Source organism: Anser anser (genome assembly GCF_964211835.1).
Source record: "Anser anser genome assembly, chromosome: 8".
In the NCBI taxonomy this organism is placed as follows: domain Eukaryota; kingdom Metazoa; phylum Chordata; class Aves; order Anseriformes; family Anatidae; genus Anser; species Anser anser.
The window spans coordinates 27,181,281-27,193,288 of NC_139728.1; the positions used below are offsets into that span (position 1 = coordinate 27,181,281).

A 12,008-nucleotide genomic window follows, 5' to 3' on the forward strand; every position below is an offset into this window, starting at 1 on the left:
GATTTCTCTGCTAAAAAGGGCTGAGCCTGACGGATTTACCGGCTCAGCGCCTCTCCCCAGCGCCGCCGTGTCGCTGCCCTCCGCGGGCTGTGGCCCCGTTACTGGTTAACTCGCCCCGGTGGCCCGATGGGGCTGGCGGTGGCGTGATCCTCACCGCGCCCGCCCCGTCGCACCGGCAGCGACCGCGCACCCAGCGGGAGGCACCGGCTCCGAGGGGCTCCGGGCTGCCCGGTGCTGAGGTTCCCGGCTGGGTCGGAGCCGTCGGGGCCGTCGAGGCCATGGTGCTGGTGCTGCCGCTGGTGCTGCTGCTGCTGGCGGCGAAGGCGGTGGCGGTGGAGGAGCTGGCGGAGGAGCTGGTGCTGGCCCTCGGGGCCACCGATGAGGTGGTGGCGGCCGTCGGGGCCGCCCCGTCGGGGCACGCTGCCTTCCATCGTGCTGCCAAGGTGAGGAGCGGGGTGGTCGGGGTGGTGGTCGTGTGTGTCCCCTGTCCCCTTCACCCTCCCGACGCCGAGCGCTGTTGTGTCCCCGCAGGCGTCGTGGCGGCTGCCCGGGCGCTACGTGGTGGTGCTGCGGGAGGGCAGCAGCGAGGCCGAGGTGCGGGGCACGGCGCGGAGGCTGCAGGCCCGGGCGGCACGGCACGGCTACCTCACCGAGCTGCTGCACGTCTTCCACCTCCTGCCCGCCTTCCTGGTGAAGATGAGCAGCGACGTCCTGGACATGGTACGCAGCAGCACCCATCTGCTGGGTGTGTGGGTGCTGAGGCAATGGGCACCCACCTCCACCCCCAGCCCTGGAGCTTTTCCAGAAGGACCCGGCTTTGCCCGGGCTTTTGCCACCTTCATGAAGCCTTCAAGGCGTAAGCCGGGTGGTGAGGGAGGGTGCTGTGCCTCCCCGCAGGCCCTGAAGCTGCCGCACGTGGAGTACGTGGAGGAGGACGCCTACGTCTTTGCGCAGAGCATCCCCTGGAACCTGGGCAGGATCGTGCCGCCGCAGCCCAGCTCGGGTGCCTACAGCCCTCCCAGTAAGTGTTGGGGCACGGGCAGGGCCGTGGGGCTCTGGGGAAGGATGCTGAGCTGTCTGCTCCCGTCCCGATTTTGGGAGCATCCCAGAAGGCCCGGGCTGACCGTGCTGGTTGTTGCCTTTTCCCCTGACCCCGTCCGTGGCAGATAAAGGCGACCAGGTGGAGATTTACCTGCTGGACACCAGCGTGCAGAGCACCCACCGGGAGATCGAGGGCAGGGTGCTTGTGACCGACTTTGAGAACATCCCCGAGGAGGACGGCACCCGCTTCCACAGGCAGGTGAGCCTGCGGGTGCTGCGTGCTGCAGCCTGGCGAGGTCCCCGGGCACCCACTGGACTGAGGCACTGCGGTGTCGAGCTGTCATTGCCAAAGGGAAAAAGCAAAGCCCAAGGGGAGGGCTGGGGAGGGCACTGGGGTGTTACAAACCCGCTCTGAGGCGATGGGTTGGAGCGTAAAACCTTGCCTGCACCAGGCCAGCAAGTGTGACAGCCATGGGACCCACACGGCCGGGGTGCTGAGCGGGCGCGACGCCGGCGTGGCCACGGGTGCCAACATCCACAGCCTGCGCGTGCTGAACTGCCAGGGGAAGGGCACCGTCAGCGGGACCCTCAGCGGTGAGTGCCCCGGCCGGGACAGGACAGCGCTACCTGAAGGCCTGTCCTGTCATTGTTCCGTCCCTCGTCCCGTCCCCCAGGCCTGGAGTTCATCAAGACGACGCTGGAGGCTCAGCCCTACGCGCCGCTGGTGGTGCTGCTGCCCTTCGCCGGTGCCTACAGCCGCGCGCTGAACGCCGGCTGCCGCCGGCTGGTGCAGATGGGGGTGGTGATGGTTGCAGCTGCCGGTAACTACAAGGATGATGCCTGCCTGTACTCGCCAGCATCTGAGCCAGAGGTAGGGGCTGGGTGGGTTCCCCGAGGCGTGTGGACACGTGGGGATGTGCTGCCAGCCTGCATCCCCCTCTGTCACCCCCCCGGCAGGTCATCGCGGTCGGGGCGACCAACAGCGAGGACCAGCCCGCCTCCATCGGCACCCTGGGCACCAATTTCGGCCGCTGCGTGGACCTGTTCGCCCCGGGGGACGACATCATCGGCGCCTCCAGCGACTGCAGCACGTGCTTCACGGCGCAGAGCGGCACGTCGCAGGCGGCCGCGCACGTGGCAGGCGAGTGGGGCGCTGGGGGGGTGGGCCAGTTGGGTTGGGGGCATTTATTTGCCAGCCAAGGTTTTGGCGTATTTGGCTCGTTTGGGTGCTGGGGCCCACATGGACCTCCGATGCCCCGTGTGTGCAGATGGTGGGCTGCAGCAAGTTCTTCTCGCATGTCACCTCCCATGGTCCTGTTGTCCCCTCTCTGGGTCCCAGCTGGGCACCCATCAGGTCCCTGGGGGCCCCAGCCCTGACCCCCGTTGGTCAGCAGCGCCGTGCTCATGCCCACGCTCGTACCACCCCGGCGTGCCAGCATCTCTCTGCAGTCACACTGCATGTCCCCCCGGTTCTCACCGCGGCCCCTCGGCTCCCTGCAGGCATCGCAGCCATGCTGCTCAGCGCCGAGCCCAGCCTGAGCCTCGCCGAGCTCCGGCAGCGCCTCCTGCACTTCGCCACCAAGAACGCCATCAACGCGGCGTGGTTCCCCGAGGAGCAGCGGCTCCAGACGCCCAACAGCGTGGCGGGGCTCCCCAACCGGCTGGGTGCAGGTAAAGACCCCGAGGTGTCCCAGGGCCTGAGCATGGCTCCAGGTGCCACTAAGGGCTGACGGTGCCTGCCCCGTTGCAGATGAGCAGCTGTACTGCCGCTCGGTGTGGTCGGCACGCTCGGGGCTCACCCGGCACGCCACGGCCGTGGCTCGCTGCGCCGGCGACGAGGAGATGCTCAGCTGCTCCAGCTTCTCCCACAGCGGCCGGCGGCTCGGCGAGCACATGGAGGTGAGGTGTGGTGCGTGGCACCCCAAAAACGCTGCCCGTGGGGTGCACCCCGGTGATGCTATGTGCTCTCTCGGCCGCAGGACAAGGAGGGGAGGAAGCAGTGCGTGGCCCACAACGCTTTCTGGGGCCAAGGCGTCTATGCCATCGCCAGGTGCTGCACGTGGCCCAAGGCTGAGTGCCGGATCAACGCCAGCTCGCAGGCGGCCGAGGGGGCTGGCTGCTCCCCGCAGGACCACGTGCTGACCGGTAAGGCCCGACAACGCGGCTCACAGACCCTTGGGGCTGTGGGCATGGGTCTCAGCGGGGACATCCCCTCTGACATCCCCTCTGCCCTTGGCAGGCTGCAGCTTCCACTCCCCCTCTGCCACCCTGGGTGATGGCAGCAGACCTGTGCCGGGGCCAGGGGCTGGGCCTGGCCGCTGTGCCGGGGGAACGGAGGTGATGGCACACGCGTCCTGCTGCCCTGCTGCCGCGCTGGAGTGCCGGGTGAAGGAGCACGCGCCTCAGGGCTCTGCCGAGAAGGTAGGGAGGGTGTCACGCCGGCCACCTCACCCCAAGCCCCAGGGACCATCGGGGACGGGCAGACGCCCCCCTGTTGGTGACCCACGGAGGGTGACATCCTTCCCCGGCTAGGTGACGGTGTCCTGTGACGACGGCTGGACGCTGACGGGCTGCAATGCCTACTCCCAGGGCCCCGGCACCTTGGGGTCCTATGCCGTGGACGACACCTGCGTGGCGGTGAGCGCCGCCGGCAGCTGGGCGGCCGCGGCCGTCGCCATTTGCTGCCGGAGCCGGCAGTAGGGACAGGCCGAGCTGCCACCAGGGCGGCTGTGCCATGCTGCGATACCTGGCCGCTTGCGGGCGCCAGCCTGTCACTTGTTTGGTGACAGGACAGGCTCCTGCTAGTGCAGGGTATGGAGGAAGGAAACACCACAGGAGCACAACCGTGTGGCGGTGGAGGCCCAGCCAAGCCTCCCGGTACAAGCCATGGGGCAGCTCTCCAAGCAGCCACCATGCATCCAAAGCCCTGCCGCCCTTTCCCTGCCACATTTCTACACATTCCTATACCTATACCGACTGTATAAGCTGTCTTGAGGCTATTTGTTTGTGTTGTCACACAGCGTATGACAAAATCCCCACCTTTATATATATATATATATATATAAAAGTGAGGATTGCTCCTTTCTCTCCTGGCTGGTTGCTCCTTAGGTTTCAGCTAACACAGCTTTGCACTCAGTGAATCATCGTCCAGCCATTTAGGGTGGTTTTAAAATTGTGTACTCAGGTATTTGGGAGACCTCTTTACTTTTTAGCCAAGTGTAAGGGTTCTAGTTTAAAAAGTCTGTTTAATTAGATTTTAATCTGCATTGCTACAGAATCAGCTACTGCTTTGTTAGTGTGGCTTTTTGTTGATGTTGAAGTCAGAGTTGATGACCCGCTGGTGCTATGTGTTGCTTTAGTGGTTTCCCTTTCAGGGCTTCCCAAGTCATACAGAACTGGCTGCATTTTTTTTTTTTTTAAAGAAAAATGAAAGAAGAAAATCCTTCACAGTACTTCAGTTTTTACCTTTGTACCTTATATATTTATTCAGAGTTTTATAAATAAACATTTATAAAGTGTCTTCTAAAAATCAAACTCAGAGACCAGTGCTTAGTAGATACAGTCCACGGTCTGCCTTCACGTACATCCCCACGGGGCCGCGGGACGCGGGGCTGCCCACCTGGGCGGGGAGCCGGCACCCATCCCGTGGGACAGGGGTGCCTGGACACCTGCATTGCTCCCCCAAACGAGCTCTGCTTCGTTAGTGAGACAGCACCTGGGGCTTGATCATCCCTGGACATCCACTAAAGGATGGCTGGCATCCTCCGAGGCCAGCACAGACACCCTCGCCTTGCCCCTGGCTAGCCCGAGCTGCGGCAACCAGGGGCCGGTTGGTGTCCTGTGCAGATGCAGGAACTGCACAAGTTTGTTTTCAAAACAGCGGTGGAACAAGAGGCTCCAGTTATGGAAACAAAGCATCGCCCAGCTTCGGGGAACGTGCCCTTGAGCTTTCTGCTGCCGGTATAAACACCGGGCTTCCCTGGGTGAGGCCTGAAGCCCGGGTGGGAAGGTGAAGGGTAGGTGCTTGGAAAGGGACAGCAGTGGGCAGAAGTGCCAGGAGCCACCAAAGCAGCATCACGCTGTTTGGGGTGATTAGCAGCCTCCTGTTACCTCAATACCTAATTTGTGTGGCGTTACCTGAGGAAAGATGAAAAAATAGAGCTCGCCAGCACAAGCCTGAGGTTAACCTGTCAAGCTTTGGGTGTGTTTTCCCCCGTTAAGAGGCCCCTTACAGAGAGGAGCCGTTACTCCAGCTTTAATAGGCCATAGCAGGCAGAGGCCCGGCAGGAAGCACCGCTTTGAAAGGCTTAAACACCTTCTAACTCTTTACCTAAAGATGGCAAAGATACCTCATGTAAACATGCAATTACGCAACACGTGTATATAATTACAACCCGTAATTTTATCAGCTCTAGCCTCACTTTCACGCAGGGGGACAAAAAGAGAGGGCTGTTAGCCTAAGAGGAGCTCTGACAGAGCCTGCACTGCTCAGATGAGAGGTACGAGCCACTTAAAAACACACATCAGCTTCTTCACCACTGCTGGCTTCCCCAGGAGGGCAGGTCCTGCTCCCCGCAGGGGGTGAGGATGCTCACACAGCTGTATGCCAGATGCAGCTTTCACGGCTCAGGTCAAGTCTGCTCACGTAAACCCAGTGAAGAGAAGCAATATCGAACAAGATTAGCTCTTGCTGAGGACCCCCCCGTGTGTGGGTAAGCAGAAAGATTGTTCTTATTTGTTCTGGAGATCGAGCTTTAAAAAAGCAAAGCAAAGCTGAAGGATCCTGAGCTCCTGCAGAGGGATAAGCAGGCAGCCTTTCCCCTTCACTGCTCACACAAGGCCAGAGGCCTGAAAATGCTTTTTATGGAGGGGAAAGCAACGGACCACAAAGGAAGGTGCTAGGAAAGGGCACTCCAGAACACAGATGCACCTCACTGCGTTTACCCGTGGCCATGACTTACCCCCAAAATTTGCGCTGCTTGCTGTCCTGATGCTCTCCCAGTGACAGCTCTCAGGTCCTGGCCTACCTCTCATGACCAGCACAGAACATTCATGTACTGGGGTTAGAGGACCTTGTGTGGGCTGTGCCTCCCAGTGCCCCTTCCTCAGCCCCCATAACAGCCGGTGCTGTGGTTAGCAGCTGGTAGCATGCAAAGGCCACCTTCTGCTCCAGGATGGAGCTCTGTTAAAACATACCAGCACTTTTCTTCTCCTGTCATGCAGGAGAAAGCAACATGGATCCCCAGCAAGCTGTGGGCAGTCCCGCCAGCAGGAGCAGCGGCACATGTTGCTTGCAAGCCCCAGCCCCTGCTCCCAGGACAGGCACTGCCGGGGAAGATTACAAGCTGGGGGATGCTTCAAATACAAGCCCTTGTGCTTAGGCTGGAGGACAAAGGCAGCTGCCAGGAGGGCAGAGCTGGGGCTGCAGCCTCTAGTTCTGCTCACAAAGGGAGGGAGAAAGGTGACCGAGGGATACCAGCACAGCAGCTCTGCCAACAGACAAGGCAGTACTACTGCGAGCCCAGCTCTCCTGCTAATCTTGCTATCTGACACACAAAAGCTGGTCTAATCCCTGACTGCAAGCGCAGCCAGGGTAAGTCTTTCTGCTAAGAATGTCAGGAGAAGAAATCACACACGGTAACAAATCTGACGGCGCATCAGAACATGCCGTAGCATAAGGCTGTGCAGCAGCGCAGCACTGGAGACCACGCAGCTGCTTTGCTTTCCTCTGGGCAGGCGCCGAAACAGTAAGCGGGGTAACCCCTCAGAGCTCCTTATCGGGAGGAGCAGCTTAAGAAGGTCCGAGATAAGAGGATCAACAAGACAGTGGTGTAGTGTACGTGCAGTCTAAAGATTACACTAGTTTTCTGTGAAAGGAATAACTTTATTCCATTGACCAGGAATCCCAAGACTGTTCATCAAGACTGCCTAATTTTTCCAGTGCCAAATGTCTATGTATTAATCAGACAGTATCTCCCCGACTGCTCACAGGCAGGCTGCGGCTGCTCCTCACTGAACATTGTGTAAGCTGTATAAAAACATTTTCATCCAAAAAGATTGGCAGTAAAAATTACAACATAGAAATGCATCACAATTTACACAAAAACTAGTTTTGTTGAACTCTATTTTCCAAAAAATAATCTTCAGCAGGTTCAAATGACAGCAGCTGGAAACCAAAAGAATTGACCAAGTATCATCTTATTGCAAATTATAACCATCGACTTTGTACAAGCATGAGCAGAACCATGAAAAAGTTTGTATTGGTTTCAAGTATACAGTGGTGATGAGCCATCCTGATGTTGTTCTCCTAGCACTGCTTCTCTGGGCCTGCAGTAATCGAGGATGTTGTTTCCATAGGAAATAACAGGAACCTGAAGTGACAAGTGGTGCCAACCCATAGGAAGGGTACCAGCTTCTTCCATCACCATCACCGCTGTGTACTGACTACTCGTGATGTTTTATGACCCATTACAAAGTATTAAGGGTGGGGGAAGGAAGAAGGGGTATCTGTAAGAAATGATTCATTCAAAATTAATTTAAAACATCACATTTAAAATGTCCCAGCACATTATCAGAAACATTTATAAAATGCTAACTCTGCCATGTGTCTATGAAGACATTGTTTGGAAAAGAAAGCGAGAGATTCACTACAATGCCACCCTTGCTTCTTTGCAATTTATGACAACAGTTCTCTTAACCCGCAATAAGTTATAAAGCTGTACAGCTGAAATCATATCGGATGTTTACTTCCAACAGTGAAATGACTGGTTAATTTCAATATTAGTGCACAACAGTGAAAAGCTGGCTGCTGCCTCGTGGTTCAGCAGCAGCACGTAGAAAGAAAAAAGGCACTTTTTGGCTGGTTGTGCCTTTAACTTGGCAAATTTGTCTATTCTGGAGGTACCCAGGCACTCCTTAAGATGCCCCCCATTTCTGTGCATGTTTGTTTACATAATTTTTAAAGTAAGGCAGAATCTATAAATAAAGGCAAAAAGCAGTGCAGAAAATGTGACAAACGTAAAATGTACAAAATATGAAGTTAGTTGGCACAAAAGAAGCTAGCATCCAGAACCAGAAGTCACTGAACTAAATTTGACATGGAAAACAAAGCTGTGCTCAAGTTATCCCAACTGGTTTCCAGTTGTTTATGAGCAAATCAAAAGAGCCGTGATATTTCAAATGTTGCCTGGTCAAGTGAAAATACAAACAAAGCCAAATCATTCTTTCCCCGTGTTAAAATTGCTATAAAATCTGCACAACAGTGTCCCCACCTCACGCAAGGAATTATCATATACAACCAATACCAACTTTCTCAGTAATTTCAAAGCATAAGCAAGTGATTGCAGATCACATGATTGAGACTACATTTGATTCAATATGTCTCCAAAAGGTAAAAAATTTAATGAGTAAAACTGCAACAGAATTCCATTTTAAAGTGCTTTTCTTTTAAAACTACTCATTAACTTTTTTTGTTAAATCCACCAATATCCTTTAATAAACACTTGCATACCTAGAGAACAAAAGCTTTTCTTTTATTGCCCTTCCCAGGTGTCTGTGGTTTTAGGAAGGGTACCAAAGAGACAACCCATTCCAGAGCTCATTGACCAAACCTTTCTGTAAGGAGTCACTCTCCTCGCAGAGCAATCTTACTGATCCTTCTAATAAAGAGCTTTATAAATGAGCAAGGAGACATATTAAATACAGAAGTCCTTACGTAAACCGATTCTTTAACTAATATTTTACAATGAAATGTAAGTCATCACACATCTTTACAGAAATTTGAATATTCCTATTCAATATTATCAGAAAGATTAAAAATTTGCCCTCCATACATAAGGGCAGTCTGGTTTTTCTCTGTATAAAAACCAAAAGATTTTTTTTTTGCAGCATCACAGAAAAGCAACAGTTTTACATTCACTCATTTAATGTTCACATAAAAATTCAACCACTAGCGTTTGTGTATTTGATAAAATCTTCTTGACAAACTGTTTTCGGTGTCTGGACTGTCATAAGCTACTGCAGGTGAAGATGCAGTTTTCTAGAGCGTTTATCAATCTGAAGCCTTCGTGGCTAAAAATGCTTTTAGCTTTCAGGGAAACAGCCTCCTCCTCCAGCGTTGCCACCGATCCTGTAAAGCCATTTCTCTTCCAGACTTTTCTAATGGCTTAAGCAATGGGACTCCAGTTTCAATAGGTACCAGGCATTAAATGTTTGAGTTGATCTGCTCTCGTGTTCATTGGTATCCTTTACGGGTCAACATCATCAAGGTCACTTTTAGACTCACCAATCATCATAGGAGACTCTGAGCCCTTCCAATACACACAAGGGGTGGGGGAGAAAGATACGGTACATTATTTTTTGTACGGCACACAATTATTGTGTCTACATTCAGCAATGGTCCTGACCTAAACCCCAGGCACAAGTTGTCTAACAGAAGGCACCAGAAGATAAATATGCCCTTATTTTATAGTTACCTGCTGTAGATGTCTGTCTCCGTTCTCATTAGCTGGACTACTTTCTGACCCGTTACTGCTTCCAGACTGATCCTTCTCATTCAGCAAGGCTGTGGCATAGGCCAGCGTGTCCTGATTTGGAAACAGTTCAGCATTCAGTGTCAGAAGCCCTGCTGATACCTTTATTTCACAATCACTTTTTTTTCCCCAAGCTTATTCTAAAGCAATATAGCTGCTGTAGTGAGATAACCGATTCACCACAGGTAATTGTATGGTATTGACTAATAGCCTTTAAAGGTTAGTTTTTACAGAGAAAAAACACAGGATCTAGGCTTGTAAGGGAAGAATGGCATTAAGTGCACTGGAATATAGTAAAGTTGCCACAAAGAAAGCCACTAACTGAAAAGTGAGAGGAGAAAATACCCACAAGTGTAACACCACCTCCCAGCACTGACACACTTACCTGTGCTGAAATAGTACGCTGGAAGGTTTTTGCAGTTGATGTTTCATTGGATACGTTACTCTGTGGAGCCCAGTAATGTTCAGACATCTGCATAAAAAGCCAAGAAAGCCACAAAAACATATGAGTTTTACACGTGTAAAACCTCATCCACTTGTGCTGGTAGGCAAACTAGAAGTCTTGAACAAGCCTCCTGAATCATTTGGCAAAAGCTGGAGATCTTTGGCATTGACAGGCAGGCATTTTGGGATGTAGTTTCAGAAACTACTGCCCTTCAGCTAAAACCTAGTAAGCAGCTCCCTTTTTGGCACCTGTACAAGTTACTGGATGCCAGCTGAAGAGTGGTAGATTCAATTTTTCAACAAGGCTGTATATGAGCTAGTACAAAGTAAAAACAGGTACAGCAGGGCTATCCACACCTGTCAGCTTACTGTATTTCAAGAGAAGAATGACAACAAGTGCCAGCTGCACTGCAAGAATCCCAATAACGCTGCTTCCAGTATTCAGTACAGTGCTAGTTTATGCATCCTGTATCTTATTGCCTGGCAGCAGCTGTCAGGACAGAAAGACAGCCTAGATCTGAAATGATTTCTCAGACAAGCATAGAGAGAACAAGCATGGCCCTGCCTGTCAGCAGACCTGGGCTGCTTCTGCTGAGCTTTAGGTTTTATAAGTGTTCTTGGATATTTATTAAGGGATGTATTGGCCAGCCTACGCTAAGTTTAGAGGGAAGAACCAAAAAATACGTATGTGGGAAGAAAAAGCTGTGTGTCAACAGCTGTGTTTTGTGCAAAGCTGTGAAGATTCCATAAGAAATTCACCTTGCAAGGTGCTCCCTTGCACCAACACATAAGCAAAAAGCAGTGTAACCTTCTAACATGAATACAGTGACACTGAAAGTTTCCCATGTGCAAAGGAAAGGTAATCATTATAACTATTTACATTTGGTTATATTTACTGAAACACTTGGTGGCTTACTAAAGTTCTCGAATGCACCAGATTAAACTTCATTCAAACTGTCCTTGTTAAAAATAAAGTAGCTTGTTTTTTTGTCTTAAGCCTCCTCTCAAGGAGCAGTAGAGAGAATGGAGGTTTCATAATTCTCATTGTGAATAAGGTGTCAATTTTCCTGTGAAGTTAGACAAACTACCTTTTTCTGTAGCCACTGCACAGCCCAGCTCCAGTGGTGGGAATTCTCCTTGAAATAATCTTTTGCGGTAGGGCACCTAGGACGTTGAAATTATATTCATTATTACTGGACAAACTATTCTGGCAAAGTTAAAAAAAGAATAATCTAAAGGCTTCTCTTTCTTTATGCTGCTGTCTTCTGCATGCACTGTTATCATTGCAAATGATGACTTAAACTAAATAGCTCTGTTATTAACCAGACTAGCAAGAACAATAATGTTTAGTAAAGTTTACTCAAAGTAGTCTACTACACAGATATACTTATTGCAGAACTATGCTTTAGCAACACATGTGCCAAGTTCCAACCAAACAGAATTTAACAGTCACAGTATTTCAAGAAAGCTGGGACAGTTCTCTTATATTTATCTTGGTCTTAGTACTAGGCATCTACTCCATGAAATGTAGCTGACCACTGCCTTTAAAAACAGCAATTATTGATTTTATATAAGAAATCCATTTCAGATACTACTTGGTACAGATTTCACTTCACACTGAGGCACACAATATCAAGACCTCTGAGCACCACTTTCATCACAATAACAGAAGCTAAAGCTGATCAAAAGTGGAAAAAGCAGCAGCCTAAATAGTAACAGAGGGCTCTAAGGTAGGGATCGAAGTTAAACTCTGAAAACCTTAGTACTCACTTCTGAGCCAAAGTAACGAGGAACTTGACACACTGGTAACACCGACTGCTGTCCACATGGTTGCTGTGGTGCATCAAGGCTGTAAGGAGAAACAAGTGGATTAAAAAAATAAAAATCAGATTTCTGTGTACTAACCAGGCTGAAAACATAATGAAGACGAAGCTAACATTTTAGCTTAGGTGGGGAAAGTTATTTTTACAGATGTTAGCATGAGTATGTGTT

The 12,008-nt window shown here is 51.6% G+C and overlaps 2 protein-coding genes across 3 annotated transcripts in view; one reads left to right on the forward strand and one right to left on the reverse strand.

Moving 5' to 3' along the window:
• Positions 1-4,570, forward strand: PCSK9 (proprotein convertase subtilisin/kexin type 9). Its single transcript, XM_083846663.1, has 12 exons — positions 1-443; positions 532-720; positions 898-1,021; positions 1,167-1,300; positions 1,494-1,635; positions 1,716-1,912; positions 1,999-2,182; positions 2,542-2,712; positions 2,792-2,940; positions 3,021-3,186; positions 3,281-3,462; positions 3,574-4,570. Exons 1-12 carry the CDS (start codon positions 279-281, stop codon positions 3,739-3,741), a joined length of 1,971 nt encoding a protein of 656 aa, XP_083702789.1. The 5' UTR covers positions 1-278; the 3' UTR covers positions 3,742-4,570.
• A 2,334-nt stretch (positions 4,571-6,904) lies between these two features.
• The window catches only part of USP24 (ubiquitin specific peptidase 24), a 61,222-nt gene continuing 56,118 nt past the window's right edge, over positions 6,905-12,008 (reverse strand). For both annotated transcript variants that reach the window (XM_083846656.1, XM_083846655.1), the window contains 5 exons: positions 11,787-11,865; positions 11,105-11,180; positions 9,958-10,044; positions 9,516-9,626; positions 6,905-9,350 (listed from right to left, as the gene is read on the reverse strand). In XM_083846656.1, the coding sequence (XP_083702782.1) occupies positions 9,288-9,350; positions 9,516-9,626; positions 9,958-10,044; positions 11,105-11,180; positions 11,787-11,865 (416 nt within the window). In that variant the 3' untranslated portion in view covers positions 6,905-9,287. The remainder of the gene's footprint in view (positions 9,351-9,515; positions 9,627-9,957; positions 10,045-11,104; positions 11,181-11,786; positions 11,866-12,008) is intronic.